Consider the following 23,009-nt stretch of genomic DNA (forward strand, 5'->3'; position numbering starts at 1 on the left):
GTTGAGAGCAAGATGAACCTGTTTATGAGCTTTCCATTTTGCAAGAACATGGTGTAATTTGGCATAACTCTTCATAGTTCTCATTTGTGTTGGTTCAGCTGTGTGTCTCACACATGCCCACTCAACTGTGAATAAAATCTCCAAATGTCAGAAGTCATAGATTTAGTTTTAAATATGAAAATAATGTAATGAAAGATTATTTTGATACGTGATGAAAAAAAATCCTACTAAATTATACAAGTCTAATTTGTATTATTAGTTACTGACATAAATGCAGATTAGGATCTTTCTAAGGAAAGGATGGAATCTGAGTTTTCTGCAGTGTCCCACTCGTGATTTAATATTAAATACAAGGGAAAATAACATTAACTGTACCTCTTCAAGATGGTCAGCATTATCAGCTGAAGATGAAAATACTAGCTTGTGACTGCAGCATAGACTGTAAATAGCAGAAGCAGTACCTTCTCCTACTTATATCCTAAGATTGCAGGGTTTTTTCCCCCACTGAAATTATTGGAAGCATTTTCACTGACTTCAGAGGGAAAAAAGACTGGGTTCTGGTGACTGATTCAAAACCCAGTGAGGTCAATAGGAATATTTTCCTTCATTTCCACAGCGTTTTGATTAGACCCTTGGAGAGGACTAGCACTGACATCTGTAGCACTATAAATTAGACTGCATCTGCAAAATGTGCATATTCTCACTAGAAATAGACAAGTTCAGCACATACTATTACTCAGTTCTCTCAGGAGGTGAAAGCTATTTTATCTTTTTATCAAATATTATCTTCTTTCTAAAATGTTTGTTTCACCTTAAACTAAATCCTTATCATGAGAAGTCTCAGACCACAGCTGATATTCCTTTCCTTCCTTCTCTCCAGAAACATGAGCTTTTCCTTCTCTCCTTACCCGTACTTCTCTGATCTCTCTGGCCCTTAAACAGGTCCCATTGTAACCATCCTTATTACCATACACCCACAGTGCCGAAGCTTGCTTTTTACAGATACTTCTCCATTTAATTCATGCTGTTTCTGGGGGGGGGGGGGGATGGGATATTAAATTTCTGGATTCTCTTTGTCAGTTTTATGAAAGAGTTTCCATAAATCTTCATCCAGAAAAGATATATTCGGAATGGACTGTGAGCCTCACCAGAATTCTCAGTGCTTAGCAAGATGGAGTCCATGCTTCCCATTGTGTATTTTCAGATGTGTTCAGTCTCTTTCCTCTGCCTTTCTATTTGTGCCTATACTCCATCTAACCCCTTCTGTATCTTCTGTTTTCCCCTACCTTCCTTTTCACTCCTTTCTCTGTGCTCCATCTTTGCCACCTCACTCCAGTTGGCTCCCATTGTCCTAAATACATTCCCCTTTATTTTTCTCCCATCTCAACCACAACTTGGTTCTTCTTTCTTCAGAGCCCTAATTAAGAATGTAGGTGATATCCTGCTTATTCACACTCAGTCTCTAGTGCTGCCCAGCAGACTTTGTGAACCTTCCGTGTCTCCATGTAATGATGAGTTTGGTTACACTTTGTTTCTTCTTAACCAACATTTCTGGGTCACAGAATATATTCAGAGTCATATCTGGTTACTTCAGTTATAGAAATAAAGCTTTTCTATATTTTTAACTATTATTAGCCTAAGGGTCTAAAACCCAACAAACTGACCTTGATTCTGTTTCTGTATGTGTATCATTAGTAATATTGTCTATTACAGTTCTGCTAGAGAAGTAATCAGATGTATTAGTTTAATCCCAGTGGCAGTAAAGAAATTACAAGGATGTATGTAGGTGTAATTTTTCCTGCATACATGTGTATCAGTATATGCATATATAAATATAGATGGATATGGAGACAATTATATGGAGGCTCTATTTTTTCTAGTGATGATGCACAAATTGGAAGGAATGAAATCTGGCTTTTGAGCAGGAGTAGGGAAAAAGAATTATGCTTGCTGTGAATGACAGCCTGAGAAAATACACTTGCAATGCTTCTGCATCATTTTTTACATTTAAGAATTGGAACTCTAATTTTACAGTTTTGCCTTGTATTTGCTCAATCTCAAAGCCCTATATAGTGTCATACATCAGAACACTCACATAGTTCCTTCCAGCAGCCTCTAATAATACCCTTAAACTAGAAATGAATCACATTAGGGAAATAAAGCAATCAAGATGCTAGCAGATAGCCTACTAGGCAAGGTGAACCTTTCATCCGATATATCATTGCAGTTCAATTGTTCCCACATGTTAGAGCTGTGGGAGAGATCATATATCAAATGTGGACTACATGTTTTCAGAAGATGCACTTAGCTTTTTTCTTGGCTTCTTGACTAACCTCCTTAAGTCAAAGAATCATTATTGTTTGTCATATTGTCATAGTGTGGCTGTCCTTTTTCAATTCATGTAATAACAAACTGTTCTAGGCCTCAGATTTTATTGCAGTGTTTAGAGCTGGTTCATACTAGAAGTCTGTCTCATGTAGTAACAGATATTGCATAGGTTATTTATTATGATTGAAACTCTCTGTAAAGTTCAGGAGCATTCAAACTTTTTAAAGGGATTATGAGGTAGGATCCAAATGGCATGCAGTGACCATCTGACCCTCCTTTTTCTATTCTCTTGAGGTATTGCATGAACATTATGAGTGACTGAGAGCACAGCTGGGTAAGAAACAGTCTGCATTAACAAGAATCTTGGCACTCAAAAGTTTAGTTTAAATTAGTCATATTCTCCAGTATTAGGTTACAGTAGCAGTTAAGAGTCTTTTTCTGTAATCCCGGTCCAGCTTCTCCCCTCAACTTAGTCTTCCCAAGTATCACCGACTTCACCAGCAAAGAACAAGTTTCGTCCTGGGAAAGCAAACCTTTACTGAAACTTTCTCATACTCTTGGCTAAGTAGCTCAGAGACTTCAAATTTTCTTTGCAGTAACTATTGACATTCACACATCAAGGCCTTTTAACTAAATGCATATGTCAGCAGATAAATGGGAAGTTTAACATTGGGGAAGGTTACATTTTACTTAACAAGGTCCATTAATTTGTTAGAACTGCCCATATTTGATAGTACTAGAAGTGCGTCAGCCCTACCAAAGGCACTGCTATTTGTTTTTCAAGTTTTCCAATTACTTCAAAATGATCGTACTTCTTTTTGTACACAACTAACATTTTTTTTTCCAGAATACATTAATCATTATTAATTTTGTATTTCTATAGACTCTTAACATGACAGAAGAAAAATTTGTGTTGGATACACTAGCTGGATGCATAGAATATAAATCCTTATTGGATGTAGTGGTCAATGCCTTTTTTGTTCGAGATGGGAGATATTGCTTGATTTCTGAACGTAATCTCTATATAGGTAAGTTTTCTTTAAAACACTAAATGTGTTTACCACAAAACTTTAAAAAAATATCATTTTACTAATGTAGGTCTTAATATTATATTACATTTGAAGCATTGTCATTGTGCCCAATGCAGTATGAAGTACAGAACCTTTTCCAATGGCCTTATGATGTAAAGCCTAAATCCTCAAATTGTTATTTAATCTGGACTCTCAAAGGTGTTAACTGGAATTTTACCTAAGAAAATTCTGCAGAATATGCCTGCAGATTAGGTAACATGCAGATGGAAAATAGCATTGGTGGCTGGAAGAAGTCTCTTGGAAGAAGCATCCTGGAAGTTTAACCATGCTTTTAAAAAATGTTCTTCAGTGAGTTCCCTTTATTCTCTTCTATGCAACCTAGTACCTCTGCCATTCAGGTATGAAATTGTGGAACAAAGCTTTGTCTGCTGAGGAACACAGCATGTCTCACTGTATGAAGATACAACTATCTCTATCCATACATGGGTTTCCTTGTTCCTGACCATCACAATGACATAAATAGACTTCTATCTGTCTCCATGAATGAGATCAATTAGTTTCCTTTTATTAGTTACTTGGTTAGAATCAGTTACAATACATCTGATTGTATGAGATTGTTAATCAGAGTAGTTATTACTCCCAAAGTTATTTCAGGCATTGAGAAATACATTAAAAAGTAATTTAAAAAATATTTTTATACTGTGCATTTAATATACATACTGAGGTTGATTTATTAAGTCCCTAAATAAAATGGAATCACAAATCGCACTGGCATTGGTTCTCTAAGTGAGATATGTTCTGAAGCTTTGTGGGTACTTTGAAAACTCCAGTCAATTTAATTCAGAGTTGTTGAAAAGTGCAAAAAACTCTAAATTTTATGTTTTAAAAGCTACTAAATTTTTGTGGCAATTCTGGTTGCTTCTGTCACAATCTGAAAAGGAATAGAAATCTAAATCAAAGAGCAAACGGAAAGAAAGCTGAACTGTCAAGGATGAAATTAATAGTACATTGAGTTTATTCTAAACGGTAATGTTTCATTGTCTCCGTTTCTCCAAAGCCATGTTTTTCAGTGTCTGGAGCACATAAATTATACCTTTAAGCTGAGTGTTGCTATAATTGGATTGTCAGGACTGGTCCACTCAAAAGCCTTCATTAATCATAGGCAGAGGGTAGGCCCCGGAAAATTTTCTTTTATCAACAAGTTGAGAGTCTAAGGTCATTGGCTTACATTTTTTTAAGCTGCTTGTGATTCCTTTTGCCAAGCTGCATTGACACTTAAATGATCAAAGCTGCTTATAAAGGCTGTTGCTATGTGTGAGCAGATTTGAATTTAATAAAGCTTGTAGGAGATAAATGTATATTCTGCTAAGACTGCTTAAATACGTTGCTATGCTAAAGCACAAGATTGAAGCCTAACAATACACTGAGCTGGCTGCAGCACATTGGTCAGAATTTACTGATTTTATCATTACTGCTTGGTAGCAGCTGAAATACTGCAGTGGAAGTGAAGCCTGATTGATCAAAGTGAGTATGGTCAAATGAAAGCTGATACAGGAGCTTGTGAACTTTACACGTCTGCAAAAATCTCACAGCACTGACTGTGCCTCTTCCTGTATTGAACTTTATATTTGCCAGAGGGGCGTGCAAGTATCAGGCTTGGACTTCCCAGAGAATTTCACCATTTTAAAACTTTGTTTTATTCTAATTCAGAATAAAACCAAAGATTACAACATTTTCTGCAAAATGGTCACTTGAAAAAAAAAAAAAAGGAAAATAAATACTAGAAATATGACAGTTTATGTTTAAAATTTTTGTTATGTATAATAAACTATGATTCTGGAACAAAAGAATAAGAGCTATCCTCTCTGAAAACATTAAAAACAGAGTGTGTTGAAAAATTCACTATCAAAGCATTCTCTTATGTCTCCTGTTCACATTACGTTTTCTCAGACTAAGCTTGCTTACACTGAAAATTTTGGTTACACTGAAAGAGAGAGGTTTCCAACAATGTAATACTGTCAGAAACTTTTCAGTCATGTCTCTTAGAAACCATCAGGCTCTTATTCTCCCTGCCTTGTTGCCACACTAACACAGAATTTCACAGATGGAATATGCAGATATTTGTTGGATAAACTGGTACTATTACCCAGAGAAACAAGCCACCCTTTTTCTCATCACTGGCCACTCATTCTCAACCCTATGTCATAGATTCTTCTGAAATAGAACTTGTGTTCAGCAGCCATCCAGTGAACTGATCAAGAAAGTGCTTCAGGTTAAAATTCACAATCTGTTTTAACTTGGCTATGTGGGTGACTGTACTTGCCCAGGAGAAGAAACACCAGGAAGTAAAAGGAGAGTATGACAACAAGCAATTAGGGGTTGACAGAGCTGCTTATTTTAGTGGTGATGTTGGCATAACGAAATGACTGTGAAATCATAGCAAGATCTTACCTTTGGCCTTACAGGTTTCCAAATGCTGCTATGGTAGATCTCCCAGTTTTACAAACAGACATTTGCAGGCATCCAAAGGACCTCCATGAGTGACTTGAGATAACTACAATTGTTTTACATTTTTTGTGTAAGCGGCTAGATCCTCAGCTGTTAGAATTCCATAAAGTTGTGTAGATTTGCACTAGCTTGGATCTGTCTGTTGAAAGAGATAACTAATTTATATGAACCATAGCATAGAGTCACGATGCTAATAATGAATATAGGGTTAACATTATACTCATAGTCAAGCATTATATTGCTCAGTTAGATAAACAACATCGAAGACTATTTAAAATAAAAGAAACAGTCTAAATCCCAGAGTATGCTGAGAGTAGGGTATAGGTTTATTAGAATTCCCTGCTGCATTTTAAATGTGTGTATCTTTTGATAGTTATTTGTTATCTGGCTACTTTTCAACTGGAAGAGCTTGGTCTTCAGCACTTCAGCAGAATTGTGAAATCGCTGGACACTGCAAAAATGCAAAAGGTAATGAAAGTACAAAACATTTTTTAAAAAATTAATGATCTCTTCATTGTGCTTGATTAAGCAGATGAGTTTTCTCAACTTGCATGATAATTTAAAATCAGAAATTAGTGTTGTTTTCTGTTTAAATTCAGAAATTAAATTAGTATTTTGTTATAACAAAACCCATCCATTTCTGTACTTACACAGTGACTCATATTCAGTCAAAGATCAACTTAAAATGTATTTTATATAATCTGAGAAGGTAGAATAATCACACAGGTCATGTGATTTACAGTTGTTCCTCTAACTTGCATGCTCACTAATGGCTCTGCTCACATTCTTTCTTTGACTTTAGGCAGGAGAGTTTTTTTCCATATACAAGGATCTACTGAAACTTGCAGTTCTTGCTGATTAGTGTTCTCTTTTCCCTGAACAATCCACTACTACTTCAATTATCAAGCCTATTGTCCTTCCATCACTTTTTCTCCTTCCCAAAAAACAATTGCTCATTTGGAGCTATGCATGTACCAGTTACCCAATTATAGCATACATGCAATTGGCCAAACTATTGCTGCCAAATAGAAGGCGTGACAACAGAGTTCTGCCTGCATTTTCCTCTCTGGAGTCACAAATTTGGGTTTTGCTCCACTACTTGTTTGCTTATTTTAATGAAATCTGTAGAAATATAGATCTCTTTCAGAATGGTTGAAAGTGATGATTATCTTAAAAGCTATATTGTAAAGAGGGGCAGAGGGATAAACTGAGCAGCAGTGCTTTCTCATAAGCCCTATTTTTTTAGGGAACTGGGCTAAAAATTAAATTACTGGTGACATAGCATATGTAATTTTGATCATCCAGATGTTTCAAAGCATAGTCCAAACACAGCGTTTGAATAACATATATGGAATTCAAGCAATAGGCAAATTTTAGTAATTAATACTCAAAAGGCTAAGGTTTATCCTTATTCTGATTATTTTGAATGTTCATGTGGATGCCAGTGTCTCTTTAATAAAGTGCAGTTGCTTTGTAATATGTAGGGACGGAGTCTCTGCATGATGTTTTTAGAAACCCTCTATTCACTTTGTTTTGATGGTCTAATGATGGAATGGTTTTTATTAGGTTTTTATTTTGTCTCCATTCAGAGACAAAAATGATATATTTCATTAACTGTTAAAAAGAACAGAGAAGTGGCTGGAAGAATTATCATAATCTGGTAGACAGACAAATCATTGTCTACAGTGCTCTCCCAGCCCCTTCTTTGGTAAACATCTTAGACACAAGCCACTGGATTGGATGCATCTCGAGCTCATTCAGCTAGCAACACAATCTTCCCACTTCGTGCCAGTTCTCTCTTGTTGATTTCATTCACCAAGCTTACTATGGTTTAAGCATCAGTGCCCCGATGTTCTATTTCAGATAATTTCTCCTTCCTTGTCTGGAATAATGCTTTTCTGCTGCATTATGCAATGGGCTGCACCTGCTACTTTTTTTCCTGTAGATGTAACTTTGTTTGCTTTAGTATATTATCAGATACTCATCACCATGGTACCTAGGTTTTCTTCTCTTGCATTAGAAGAGGTTCTTTGTCTCCAAAGTGATGCTAGATTATATTAATGCACCTGCAGCAGAGGATTTAGAAGCAGCATTTGGTCCCCCAGCAACAGAGACAAAACCAGCAGAAGGCCGATCTGCAGCCTTAACAACAGAAGTTTTCTGAAATTTGGGATTCTCCTTCAGGATGCTGACCCGTAGACTGTATCTGAATTCAGTTGAGATGCAGGAAAATTTTTCACATATATTTACTTAGATTTACTTTAACTGAAAAATAAATTTTTCTGCATATGACAGGCTGAATGGAATTTTCTTAATCATGCAGATAAACCTTACTCAAATGAGTAGTCTTCAGTTGAATGAGATTGACTTGTGTGAGTAGACCTTTCTCTTAACAGACTGCATGATGGAATCCATTCAAATCAAAGTGACAGTGTTTGCCTATGATTGATGCATGTTCAGATATTTTCATTTAGGTAAAATATCCAGGCAGAATAATAATAATGCTACCTCACTAACACATGTTAATCTGCTTGAACAGGAAATCATAAGCTCCCGTTCTGTAATGTTAAGAATACATGCAAAAGTTCTTTAGGTTTGTATAATTATAGAATCATAGGATAAAACCCAATTTTGTAACTTTAGTGTGATTGTTCTTCTAAGAACTTAGCTATGCATTGCTAGCTGAAGCTTATTTTTCTGTTCTACTATTGATACATGTTATTCTTTTGTATTTGTTGTAAAATGTAAGGGTTTGTAAGTTAGAGAAAATACACTGTTGAAATAAAAAGTTGAAGTAATCATCTTTATAATTTCATAATTGCCTTGTTAGAAAAAGCAAAATAACTAGTGTTTTCTTTGTAGCATTCAAGAACCTGTTTTGTTCTGTTTCATGTTCCAATTGCTTCTCACAACAGTAAAGTCCTTTAGAAATAACTTCTGAGATCTGCAAAGGAATATCACTACATAAGAACTGGGTATTGTAATTGCTGTTATGATGAGTAGCAACAGTGGGACAAGACCAGTAAGAAGTAGGACAAGATCAGCCTCATGGTGGAAATGGGGGTAAAAAAAGTCCAAGTTGGGTCATATAGTGGCAGGAGGACCTGAGACTATGGCTAGGACACTTTTCTCTACACCTTTAGCTCAAAATATGATCTTCAAGATAGAGTTGCCCATTACAATTTCTTCATAGGAAAGCCTTCTTAAGAGCTTCTTGCTTGCTTTCCTTTTCATTTCTCTGTTGCAGTTGAAAGGTACAATCCTATGGGTGGTTGAGCTGCCAGAGCTGAAGAACTAAACTACAGTAAGAGGGAAGGAATAGCAGAGGCATAGAGGAGCGGACAGGAATGTCCTTGATTGCATTTGCCACTACAGGAAATAGCTGTGGGCGTGTACAGCCCAAATAATATCATTCTCAGGTAGTGGCTGACCTGTAGGGAGAGACAGAACCCGCTCTTCTTGCATTTACTTTCTTAACTCAAGAGTCAAAAGCTTGTGTTGTGAATATAAGGATTTTAGCTCTGCAAATGACGACAGGGATGTAAAGATAGTACCAGATGAGGAAACTTCCCATTTTTTGTTTTTTTTAGAAATCTATACAATCCTACTGTGTAAAAATATGTTAAGAATATTAGCAGGGCATGTTCAGACTCTCAGAAGGAAGGTATTAATTCAACCCACGTGTAAAAATGCATTACAAAACAGTCTTTAATTATACACAGTTGTCTTACTACAGCCAGAGTACATTAAAATAGTAAAAATTAGTACAATTCATTTCCAGTGTAATTCCACCACTTCTAGAAGGGAAGTGAATCTTGGTTATCATGCTCTGTGAGTAGTGAAACTCTTGGAACATTCAAGACGGAGGAGTAAGCAGAATAATTCTGCTGTCAAAATGGCTGTCCAGTGACTTATCTAAGGAGACATGCTAGTAACATCCAAACAGAGAACTTAGAGCTTTGTTTTGCTGCTATAGAAGCAACAGCTGCTGATACTGGGATTGCCACCCGTGTCACATGTGGCCAAGGGCAAACCAGAAATATAGGGGATATTTCCTAGAGACTCAGTTCACAAAACACAAAAGTTTCTATTGTTAAGAAATGAAATGTGCTACATCGTCGTGGGTCTTATTCTGCCAACATTTGCCATCTGTGATAGGGATTATCAAAACCAAAACTGTGGATTTTTTGGCTCAGGCAGACTGTGGTCTGAAATGATGTTTGGTAATGCTGCACTGCCATTTCAATCCCTGCGTTGCCTGGATAACTGTTCCAGGGATTCATTCAAAGCCTTCTCTAGTATGATGCATACTAGTGCATATCCTTATCGTAGCATTCCTCTAGGGATGAAATATACATCACAGTATTGGTTTCTGATTACACAGTCAACCGTTCTCTGTACCTCACAGGAGTACATCATAGCATTTATCAATCGCATGATCACCCGTTGGTCGTAATGCCATGTGAAATGTTAATAACCAGTATTTAGCTGGTGTTGCAGTAGGAGGCCTCAAAGGGTAGTAGCCAGCTAGAAATGACTGTGTGCCTTTATTATCATTTCATCTGGCTTGAAGAGGTAGTTGAGTTGCTAGTACTTCATAAAAGATAGTTATGGCAAATATACCTAGATGGAGATCAGTCAGGGAGAGCTGAAACAGCAGTTCAGAGGCTTAGTTTCATGTGGCAGTGTAGTAGACAACTGACTGAAGCCTCTGAGGATGGACTGGGCTATAAAAGAGGAATACTGAGGACACTGAGACAGAGGAGTTCAGTTTAATGAAAGCTAGTGAAGGAAAACTGGAGGATTTACAAATCACCACCTGCAGTTTTCTAAATCAACTACTTCTGTGAGCTCTCTGAATACCTAGAAATTTGAAACTATTATAGCTTCACCCCTTGGGGTCTGCCTCATTTTAGGCATATCGGTGCATGTTCAATCCACCCCTGTACACACACTTGCTTACATGGATTTAAAAACAAGTGTTTTATAGACTGTATGTAGTTAGGGCCTTCCATAATGTAAGAGGAGTACTTTGGCAGGGAACATGTTCACTGGGTCTATAATTATATATACAGCTGGGATACATGGATGTAAAATTTTGTTACAATAACTGGTAGAATTAGAGTATATACAATGTTTTGTTGGAGAGTATGAACTCTGTCTAGACCTCCAGCATTTTATTTATACATCACACAAGGACAAATTACTATGTTAGGTGAAACAACTAATCCAACATGCATGCACTACAGAGAAAGATCCTCCATAAGGAGAATGAATGAGTTTCTAGACCAATGGGATGAGATGCATCCCTTAGCATACACCTAGCAAACTCCACTGAATCTGGAAGCACCAAAAAAACAACTTCTTCACAATTCAACACTTAGTTTATAGTCATGCTTTTAGGGATAAAATATCTTCTTTTGGATAGTGTGTTGATATGCCAGCATCTGCAGTTTGGGGGGAAAGCAGTAGTTCCTAGGCAAGAATGGTAATCCAAGGGGTAATATTCATTTAGTCCTTCAGTTGTTGATTAGTCTTTTGACTCTACCAGAAGCACAACAGATGAAAATAGGACTAACTTTACGGGTTAATTCCTTGGAAATGGTCACATCAAGACTACAGATTTCAAGTAGCAGGCTTTCTACACATGGTGAACAATTGCAGCAAACACCTTGAGTTAAATTGGATTGTAGCTGAATTATTCACAAAGCTCTGAGCCACCTTGGGCTTGGCACCATATGTGCCAAGAATTAAGAAGTTCCTTGGTAGTCTTTCAGAACTAAAAACTTAATACAAAGACCTACATGGCTCTATGGAAACCAACCTAAGGGAGGGCTGATGCCAAGTCTGAACTAATAAGCTCTGCAGTCTGCATTCGAAGCTTCTCAAGTGACTGCACACTGCTTTCCAGTATGTCTCATAATGTCAATATTATTTAGTGTGCTTTTTTCTATTACTGGGATTATTTGAGCATGATACTTGCTTGTACTTTCATTTCCAATAATTTTATTGAAAAAGTTCAGGTCCAAGTTTGGAATTCATATTGCTGTAAGTGATACATGCTGAATCTGAGTGCCATTTTTTCAAGAGTCTATTTCAAAAGGCCATTTGAACAGTTTAAGTTTTAAAGAAAGGCTCTTGACCTTCTGGTGAACTCCATTGTGAAACAAAAGTTCAAATGTTAGTTGCTGTTTCTCCAGCATGTAGAACCCTACAATTTGTAAGTGTGCCAAATTTCAGTCTTCTAGTTTAATGGGAATATGCCAATTAATTATATTTCAATAAAAGAAGAAACCGTATTGTATAGCAGCTACTGTAGTTCTCAGCAGTTCTTTCTGCTCAGTTCCCAGGGAGCTGAAAGGAACTTAAGTAATTCAGGTGCAGTGCCAGTCCTGGCAGGTTTCTGGGAACCATGGATCATCCAGCTATAGATAATCATTTGATTGTGGGTATATTAGACTCTGAAACTCTATTGTATAATACTAAAATCAGTGTATTGCTGTAGTAATTAGTTTTGAATAAAAACTTTTGTTTCACAATGTTTGAAGCAAATTAAAGATGCATCAACACATCCCCATGTTGTAGCCCCCATATTTTTTTTAGGCCACTAAAAACATTTTACTATTAGTGTTACACAAAATAGAGCTGAAAGACATGGGGCTGTCTAACAGAACTAAGAGGAACCTACAAATACCGAGTACCTATGACTGTACAGGGTAAAATACAAGCAAGTTCTTCAGCAGTGTTTGTAGTAAAAGCAACTATCTTTTTGTAGTCTTATATACATCATACCTTCAGTATGCATGTTAAAAGAAGCCACTTATTATTAGTTTCTTAGATTCTTCTTCAATGCCTTGTATTTGAACACATGGATAAAGGATGAATGGAGTCAGATCTACGATTCGCTGTATGTAAAAGAGAACTGGATTGATCCACTGCTAAGGTAGGCAGAACTTAAGTAGCCTGTAGCCACCTCAAAGTTTAAATGCTGGGGAAAGCTTCCCCTGAAAGTTCAATTTGCTGTTAAAGTGTTTCTCCTACTGAAGTTACTTGAAAATCTTCTTGTCTTGGTGAGACTACAGTAATCCCTTTTACCCAGAGGCAAGGTTCTCTCATAGAAAAGTCAAGTCCTTTCACAGCTGTTGTACATTTGCTTCTCAGTGTCCCTGAATAGATCAAACATCACAGGAAAAAAAAAATAAATCAGAAGGTTCAAATTACTTTACAGAGTTAGACTCATGCCTCATAAGTCACTTCAACATCTGTATGACATTAAACATTTGAAAAAAGATGTTTGACTTCCCTGAGTTTGGCTTTATGCACAGGCTTCTGTATGCTGATGGTTGTAAAATCCCTTCTGAGCAAATCAGATAAGCATGTAAACAAGTCTTTTAAAATTCTTATTTATTTACACAATTGCAGCATCATTTAACAGTTTAAATGCTATGAGGTGCCAGGTGTGACCACACATTGGTTATGTAATGATACAATAGCATGAGTACCCTTGCCAAACTTTCCTGTGAGGGAGTGAGTACCCTTGCTGCTTTCATGTGGAGAAACAGTAGCTCTGTAGCCTATTGTGTCACTTTTTCACTCTCGTTTTTACTCAGAACAGATAAATTGGAACTAGCATTGGTACACCAATGTGACTGCAATCACACATCCTCCTCACTGCAGTCGGTATAGATTAACCCAGATGATGGCAAACACTGTTAGACAAAAATATGCTACAAACAATGTCAGCTGAAAAAGAGTTTGCATCTAGTTCTGGTGTATCAGTCAGTAGAATTAATCCTTTCACACTATGTTACATTCAATGTAACAAATACATATTTTGCCTAGAAGTAGTAAATGTAAATTGTACAAGAACATTAAAGACCATGTTTGGTTACTGGGTTTGAAACTTCCTTCAGGGGGTTGAGGATGCTTTGATCAGTTTAATGAGTTTAGTAGCTTAAATTCTTTTAAATATATCTTTGTATTCCTCTTTCTAATGCTAGTGAGGTTCACAGAATCACAGAATTGTCTAGGTTGGAAAAGACCTTGAAGATCATCCAGTCCAACCATTAACCCAACACTGACAGTTCCCAACTACCCCAGATCCCTCAGCGCTATGTGAACCCAACTCTTAAACCCCTCCAGGGATGGGGACTCCACCACCTCCCTGGGCAGCCCATTCCAACACCCAACAACCCCTTCTGGAAAGAAATGCTTCCTAATATCCAGTCTAAACCTTCCCTGGCACAACTTGAGGCCATTCCCTCTTGTCCTATAGCTTGTTATTTGGTTAAAGAGACTCATCCCTAGCTCTCTGCACCCTTCTTTCAGGCAGCTGTAGAGGGTGATGAGGTCTCCCCTCAGCCTCCTCTTCTCCAGACTAAACCCCCCCAGTTCCCTCAGCCGCTCCTCGTACCACCTGTGCTCCAGACCCTGCACCAGCTTCGTTGCCCTTCTTTGGACACGCTCGAGTCATTCAATGTCCTTTTTGTAGTGAGGGGCCCAAAACCGAACACAGGAATCGAGGGGCGGCCTCACCAGTGCCGAGTACAGGGGTCAGATCCCTTCCCTGTCCCTTCTGGCCACGCTATTGCTGACACAAGCCAGGTTAATGTAAAGAGTCCCTGTAAAGAGTCCTGTTTATTTTAATGGACCTGCATTACTTGTTACTTGCAAGCCTCATCCCATAATAGCAGTACTAGCTAAGGTAGCAGTTACATAAACACGTTCCTGTAAATTTTCATTGTCAGCTGTTTTTTTAAATTCTGGGAAAGCTCCATTGCATGCTTAAGGATAGAACACATACAGAGGATGAATAACTGACATGAAGCTGTCACCATAATTAGCCCTGTTATAAGCTGCTTCTGTCTCACCTTGAATTCTGCACCTTCCTGTCATTCCTTGGAAAAAGTCTGAACCCTCATACAAGCCAAAATCCAAACTCAGAGAAATCAAAATCATCTTGGCTGCCCCACAGGGTTCACTGAGGGTTCATTTCCTAATTCACCAAACCCTTTACATCTTTCTGGTTTTGTTATTAGAACTGCCTGTGCTTTCGATCAATTGGCAAAAGTGGCAATAGTTAGACCACTGTTTGTTCATAGTCTCTTTAAGTATGTTAAGTGTGTACTTAGCTTATGACACCTGCATTTCTGATTCATAGTCTGGTCCTCCCACAATACGTACTGGCAACGTAGTTGCTTATTCAGTAAAAACTGTGGCTATTTCACCACTAGTAGTCTGAGTGGGCTAGCATTTGTAAGAGGTGAAGGAACACAGTCGAACTAAATCATGAGTACAAATTCATAGTGAATTTTATTAAAATTGAATGGCTGAAAGCATTACAGAATTTGCACTGATGCCAACCTCATACTGCATGTAAGTTTGTATGAAAAGAAAAAGAAATAAAATTGAAAAATCTGTTTTTATTTGAAGATGGCAGCCAAAAGTACAGCAACTGATTGGACAGCTCACAGATAAATTAAATAATCATACTACCACTGTCAAGACTTCGACGGTCACTCAGCCAAAGGAATTTAATTTGACTGTACCCAAACCACGTGCCATTCCTATACCTCTCCTAATACCAGTACTGGAAAAAAGGCCACCTGTGAGTGTTTTTCTGCTTTGAGAGATACTAAGTTTTATGTATGCTTGTGCACAAAATCATGGTAGGGGAGTTAATAGTCTCTTTAAAAATAATTGTAGAAAATCTATAAACTTTGACAGATCACCAAGAATTTTTGTAAAATTCTGTGTTATTGAAGGTCAGATTTCTTAAAGAAAAACAAACTAATTGTTTTCATTTCAGTGATTCTTTTCATTTCATTGAATGTTGTGTAGGCAAATTGTAAGCCAAACAAAGACAAGGGAAAAGGTTCATTCCAGTAGCTGTTTTGTGACTTTCGGAGGTAGAACTATACAACTGGGTGCAAATTTATGACAGTATTGATACAAGTATTTCTGGTAGTTAGTCCTTGGCTTTTTAAGATGTTTGCTTTGGATAATGCACTAAAGCAGCTAATAAAGTAACATTAAAATATTTTTTTTTTATAAACTTAGGGTTTTTTGTAGATGAACTCTCATTACAATAAATGGCAAAGCAATTTCACTGGAGACGAGATGGCCTCTAGGTTTGCAGCTCCTCCTTAAGGGTCGAATTTTATTCCTTTCTACTTGTATTAATGTTGAATCTCTAAAATTAAGGTTTTTCAGTTTAAATTTATTGCTCACATATAAATGAGACTAGATTTATCTTTGAAATGCTAAGCTTTTATTTTACTCATTGTCTAAGATGGATTCAGTTATACTGGTACAAATCAGAGACACACGATTGGTTTTAAGTTAGCTCACTGGTGTAAGGCAAAGAGGATTTAGGATCAAGCTGCTATGACTAACTTAATAAAGACTCCAAAATCATCTATATTTAAATGCAGTGGGAAGTGAGCTTGGAAGTCATAGTTTTGGGCATTATCTGCCACCTTGTATTAGCACTTCAGGTTTTAAATAATACATGTGTTGAATGCTCTTAGAAACCATTTACATCTTAGGATGGCAGAGCAATTTAATGGCTGTGTGTTATACAGTTAATGGGATTTTACATTGAAACAGCTTAATACCAGGCTCTGAAAAACTGCATTTAATAACTACTTAATCAGTATAGGAATGAGTCATATTGCTGTCATTTTAGTACCTTTATGCTGTGCAGTCCCTCTTCGAATAAATTTGCTTTAATAGGGATGCATTTACTGAAGTTCATTTGTGTTGTTAGGATTATACTAAATTTGGTTTACATTCTGGCCAAGTCTGCAAATTTAAAAGCTTGTGTGAATATAAAACCATTAGCATAGTAGTGACATATGTTGTGCTCATTTCTGTACCTATCTCAGCAAATTAAACTTCGCTTTAATTTGCCATATTGTTGCCAGTATCACCATTTTACATCCTGAACAGAGACTGAAAAGACAGCCCAGATTGCAAGAAAGAGTTAGTAAAGTGAGAGCAGGCCATAGTTTTGGCTACTGTATGGTGGGGGGTTGTATGTAATTGCAAGGAATGCACAGAAATAAAACTCTTCCAGATTACATCCCATAATCTGCTGCAGAATGTTCTCATCCATTTTTTTCCAGAAGTTGTTCATTTTATGAGATATGCAATAAAAAATGCATCTGTCAAAGATGCATCTGTCATGCATCTGTCAAAGAACTTGACATGTGGTATATGAGCAGGGACTATTGTAGTCACAGTGACTACAGGTGTAGCTACTGCTCGACTTTGAAACAGTTGTATGAATTCATATGGAGGCATCTGGATTTTGAGCAAAGACTACTGATAAGTTATTGCATCCCTATGGTGAAATTAGTTCATTCTTATTAATGGGATTATTATTTTAGGTATTTCTTTCTGGTAGGCTGCATTATATTCTATAGTACAGATATAGTAGAGATAAAATGCCGAGACAAGATGTACCACATACATTGAGTTCAGGGGCTGGGATAGTACCACTGTGCTGCACACCGAACACACGCTTCCTGGAGGAGAGGACGGGAGATGTGGGTTACTGCAGAAGGCAGGGTAGTTGTCTTGGGCATCTGTATGGAGATGGGACTCTCCACTGACCTTGGAAATTTTCATTGGAGTAACATGGGCCTAGAAGGTTAAGATAATAATTCATCATCATAAACATTCATCAGAAGTGGAGGACAGTAAGTGAAAAGGAAAAACACTTTAATTTGAAATTTAGTAATGAAACATCTCACTCTAAATATTTGGTCTAAAGATTATAAATTCTTCACTGTCCTTTGCACACAAGCACGTGGATGCACACATGAGCATGCACATACGCATACACACATTCATAAATACAATTCTACAAAGAAAAATGAGTGCTTTAGCTTCAAGTTTGCAAAGAAAACAAATGGAGACAGGTGCTTAAACCTGATAACATGCAAAATGATTGGGACACGTAATTTCATTTGATATCTTGGCCTTGAGTTACAAATAAATTATTTTAATATCACTGCTGTATTAGAATAATAAGATTATGCAATTATTTTATTTTTAGATTTTCTGTAAACCAATAATGTAGTTCAAAAAAATAAAAGGCCGCACTGAGATGTTACTGTAACACCATTCAGCCAAATTTAGTGTATTTTTAAGATATTTTCTTACTATTTCAGCTCTGCCTCATGAGTGGAATTGCTGATTGTTTAAAATAGTTAAATGAGTTAATTCATTTGGCCAATACAGAGGATTTTGTTTGCAAATATACAGACTCACCAATGTATTTCTCTTTATGATCTTGTTATATATAAAAATAGAAGCTCTTAATACAATCACATTGCTTTAGCTTGCCCTTGTCCATTTTATCACAGTAACTTTAAAAAAATAGAAGAGTTATGACTACCAAATTTCAAAATGACTATTCAGTTTGCTCTTCCTTAAACTTCTTGTGGTACCTACTTCCTAAATAAACCTCTGGTAAAAGTATATCCAGAAAGCATAGCTGACCTGTCCACTGGCTGGAGATGAAAAGCAGGTCTGGTGTCTCTTACTCCCAGCACGCTTTCTTTCACATTAGGATTAAGTAGGTACCATTTGGCCTTTCTGATCTTTCTATTGCTGGAATTTAGAGTTTACTTACAGCGACTTATTCATCCTCTTACAGCAACTGAGTAATTGCTGTATTGTCTGTCTGTCTGATTGGTACTCATCACCATGGTATCTGAGGGCTAAATTACAACGCTAAGATCATTTTTGAAACAGAGCTGACTGATTGAAAGTCGTCTTAAATTACTTGGAGTAAGCATAGCAGTTTCTGAGGAGAGATTTTCAGCTTACACTGGCAGATGAGTACAGTTTTGCAGGTAAAGCACATGACTAGGAAGAAGAGTGAAATAAATTGATACTCACTGCTTGTGCAACCCTTTGCAAATCCTCTGGGCTTTAATTCCTCCATCCATAAAGGCATAATAAAAAATTCTTAGATACTTCTGGGAAATAGTTTCAGTTCTACACTTAAAAAGCTCACAAAAATACTTGAGCAATCTCACCAGGGCATTTAATTGCTAGCTGCTTATGTTTGTGCATTTGTTTTGCCTGTAGATAATGATGTCAAATAGCAAAGGCAGTGGAAAGGACATCAGATTGATGAGTTTTTCAAAGCATAGCTCTTTATATATTCCAATAAAACTAGATGGGATCCCCATGTTCCCTAAACTGACCCCCGGTACAATACACATAGATTTTCCCTATTAATTCAAGAATTAATTCTGTAACTTGTAATTGAGCTAGAACATTTTTAGCAAGATAAATATTTATGCAGATGTCCAGTAAACTGACAGACTATCTCACCCACACAGGAAGGAGACATCCAGTCTTTTTTCAGAGTTTGCTCTGGGCAAAATTTGTTGCTCAGGCAAATATTGAAATCCCCCAGAAGTTTCAGCCTAATTCAAAGCCATACTGGCCCTAATCTCCTGTTGATCTGTATGACAGTCAGACGATAAATCTTTCCTGGTCATTTTATCTGTAGCACTTTCTGATATGTGAACACTTTCCCAAAATCTTTGACTAATGCTAGGAGAGCCCTCTCAGTCCTCTACCTCCAAACGTTTAATTTACACCTCCAGTGGTATGTCCCTACAAGGACATTAGGACAGCCGTAGTAAACCAGAGCAAAGGCCCATTTTACCCAGTGTTTTTTCTCTACCAGTGGCCAAACACAGATGTCCAGAAAGACTACAGGGACAGGACAAGCACAGCTGCTGCTTTTTCCAACTGCCTTCTCAGTCTCCCACATTTCAGCTCAAAGACTTCCTCAGTTACAATGAAGTTCCTGGGTATTTAATAAACTTCAAAGGATGGTCTTCCCTCTACTTCTTTGGAGTCTCTGTAACTTGTTGCTACAACCACACACTGTGCCAGAAAGCTCCACAGCTTAACTTTAGTCAGCTGCCCTATAGTCAGTGCGTGAAGCTGAAGTTTATGAGATGCCAAACAACTTTTCCCCTTCTGGCAACTTTTTTTTACCTTCATAGGCTGTACAGGATTTATTATTTCTTTAGCCTTTCTTATACTAGTTTCACATTTTTCTTTCTGGTCTTTTGACCAGGGGTTATATTACATTGGACAGGACTGAAAAGCCTGGGTAGTCCAGCTAATTGGAATCTGTTCATGTCTTCTACACTGGCACTAATAGAAAAGAATCAATATTTATAAAAATAACTGTAGCTGTTCTGTGTTTTTTTCCTGCAAGAACATGTCACTTGGAATGTTTTATACCCTATATTGTTGAGATTATTGCCTTTTAATATAGGTTCCTCCAAGCACCTACAAACCTCCACAGGAAAAAAAGCAACTAGAGGAAATCAAAACAAAAAATCGCCGAAAAGCAGAAGTAAGTGTATTATGTTCTTGTTCTACTCTTTCATTTCTTCTAAACTGTTTCTTCTGTAATGTTCCATTTCCATAACTTGTTAGAACTTCATCTGAAACATATTTGCCTTTGCACCTAATAGCTCCTGGCTTTTTCTCTAGAGTTGTGAAGTTTGTATCCCCTGTTCTGTTCTATCACCCTTTTTCCAGACAGAAATGCCTTTTATTCACTATACAAATACTGTGTGAGAATTGATGCAAGTAGCCATGTAAGGTAGCAGATAGATGATTTCTTCCTTCTCCTCCTTGAAATACTATAGTGGCTCTTTTACTCCCACAGGAAATGCAGATATTTAAGGTATTTGCTTAATAATTAAGGCTTCAAAATACAAAATATGTTCAATATTTTTGTTTGTTTTCTCTAGTAACTGATAAATAAGCACATCATCACTCACTGTTTTAAAATATCAGCACATTCTGACTTGGGTTTTGTGCAGACTCTATACTCTGCTTCATCAGGCTGAGAGAGTGGGAAGTCATCATGATTTGTAGAGAAGCAGAGTACATGGTCTGTGTGTTAAGAGAGCAAGAGAAGGAAGGGCCTGGAAAAACAATGGAACAGATCTAGTTATTTGATCCAAACTTTGATATAATCCTGTTCAATGAGTTAGCTCCTATCATAGTTAAAGCAGATAGTTGTCGCCTCCTCCTTGGAAGGGAATTAATTCTCAGTTTCCATTTTCTTCCTCCCCACACTGCAGTCTCCATATCCAATCGAATAACAGCCTTAGCTTGGTAAAAGGCATGCTATTTGACTCCTTTTTATCTGCATTCTCCCACCCCCATTCTGAAAATGCCTTACTCTGGTTTTCACTAGCCAGTACAAGCCCATTTATCACTGTTCTGGGCTCTCCTCATGTCCTTGTGAAAGGGGCATTGGATTCTGTTCCTAAACTATAGTAAATGTTTTAACATGCAATAGATTCTAGGGGGATAAACTTTGCGTTCCTTTTGCTGGCCCATCACATTACCTATGCTTGATATTTCATTATAAAAAAATACAACATTTTGTATCCTTTTATTATTTCCATACTGTGGAAAAAGCACACACATATTTGTCTGTGTGCTTATTTGTACGTACAAGCTTCCCAGAAAAACTGGGGAGGAAAAGATATCACACTGCCTATATTGTCAAAAATCTATTACAACTGTAAAATCACTTAACAACCAGCCACATTCTTCAGTAGAGAAAATGTATGAATACAAGGAACAAAGGAAAACCACCACAGAAATTATAGCTGCAATAACAGCAGGTTTTGTTGCCTCTGGAATGTTATAAAAGGCATCCAAAGTATTCACAAAGGTCAGTTCCCTAGACTGTTTGCTAAACAAGCTGAAATATTGGGTCCTAAAAGAAATATGCATTTAAAAAAACATTTATTTCATAGAATTTTTACAGAAGCTATAGTAAGTACCACATCTGAGCATCTGTAAGAAGGAGTGAGAACAGTGGAAGCCGTACTCTAGGCAGTTAGGGAGGTGCTGATGTTATGGACAGAGGCTGTCCAGAAAACCATCAGAAAATCTAGTCTGTGTTTCACAGCTTTGATTAGAGATTTGGTTTACAACCAAAAGAAATAACCCCAAACTGGAAATGTGGCTGCCTGTACTTCCTCTTTTAAAATGACAGGTGGAATTACTGTTAGGGGTGTGCCTATTGGAGCAAGCCTTGGGCTCAGATCCCCGATCATAATTATCTAATTTAACTCAAAAACAAAGTCATTATTCATTAGCTATGTGGAAACAGTTACTACCTATGGGACTGATGTGCCATAGATAATTATGAGGCTTTTAAGTGGAATTCTGGATGAGCAACATGTTTCATATGGGCAGATCTATCAAAGGCCTGATGGCCTATGCAAAGGATACAACCAGGCAGAACTGTGCAGAAAATAAAGACTTGCCTACTTCAAGTCTTTAAGCAGGAATTAAAATTCATATAAATACTAAGTCAAGCTTTCATTAACTGGAAACAATATACTGGTGGGGCTTCAAGGCTTTTTGATACAGAAAATTCTTATTAGAGAATTTAAATGTACTACACTCTTTAAGCTAATTACTTTAATTTTAGGATCTGCTCCTGAAAGCAAATACTAATCAGTTCAGGTGTGCAACCATGAAGTCTGAAAAGAGAGAGGTATGCTACAAAATACTTTATTACTTAAAAGTCCCTCAGTATAAAGATGAAAAATGACTGAGTAGTTAAAGATATCTCAAAGTATTTGGATTTTTTTTTGGGGGGGGGAGGGGGATTAGGAAGTATGTGCTATCATTTATAGCTGTACTGTCATTTCACATCCATGTACTAACATCTGCCTCTTTGGATGCATAATGCACAATCCCCCTTTCTCATACTTCTGGTGCTGCTTTATATTCTCCTAATTTTGAGACAAGCAGCCTTCCTGTGATACTACACCAAGTCTCCAAACTGGCAATATTTCTCTAAACCTACATATTATTTTTCCATTAACTTTTATGTCACAGAACAGCCAAGCTAAGGGAATAACAGTCCCATTCATACAGAATTCTTGATTTGGTTCATTCCCAGTTCACAACTATGTCACCAAACTATGTCTGTAATATATTCATTTCAGCATCACATCTGCATATTCTATTCACTGTGTTCATCCCCATGGTACCAGACACTTTCACATCAGTATCTATAGCTAACACCATAAAATTAAATTAATAGCCATCAGTAGAATTCTA

General features: G+C 37.1%; 1 protein-coding gene across 1 annotated transcript in view; it reads left to right on the plus strand.

Moving 5' to 3' along the window:
* Window positions 1–23,009, plus strand: part of CFAP99 (cilia and flagella associated protein 99) — a 63,081-nt gene that overhangs the window by 12,415 nt on the left and 27,657 nt on the right. Inside the window, exons 3-8 of the mRNA XM_026847222.1 lie at window positions 3,212–3,356; window positions 6,241–6,335; window positions 12,698–12,810; window positions 15,300–15,474; window positions 20,182–20,262; window positions 22,372–22,437. Coding sequence (XP_026703023.1) covers window positions 3,212–3,356; window positions 6,241–6,335; window positions 12,698–12,810; window positions 15,300–15,474; window positions 20,182–20,262; window positions 22,372–22,437 — 675 coding nt within the window. The remainder of the gene's footprint in view (window positions 1–3,211; window positions 3,357–6,240; window positions 6,336–12,697; window positions 12,811–15,299; window positions 15,475–20,181; window positions 20,263–22,371; window positions 22,438–23,009) is intronic.

The sequence above is a fragment of the Athene cunicularia genome, assembly GCF_003259725.1.
Source record: "Athene cunicularia isolate RWA chromosome 4 unlocalized genomic scaffold, athCun1 chr4_part1, whole genome shotgun sequence".
In the NCBI taxonomy this organism is placed as follows: domain Eukaryota; kingdom Metazoa; phylum Chordata; class Aves; order Strigiformes; family Strigidae; genus Athene; species Athene cunicularia.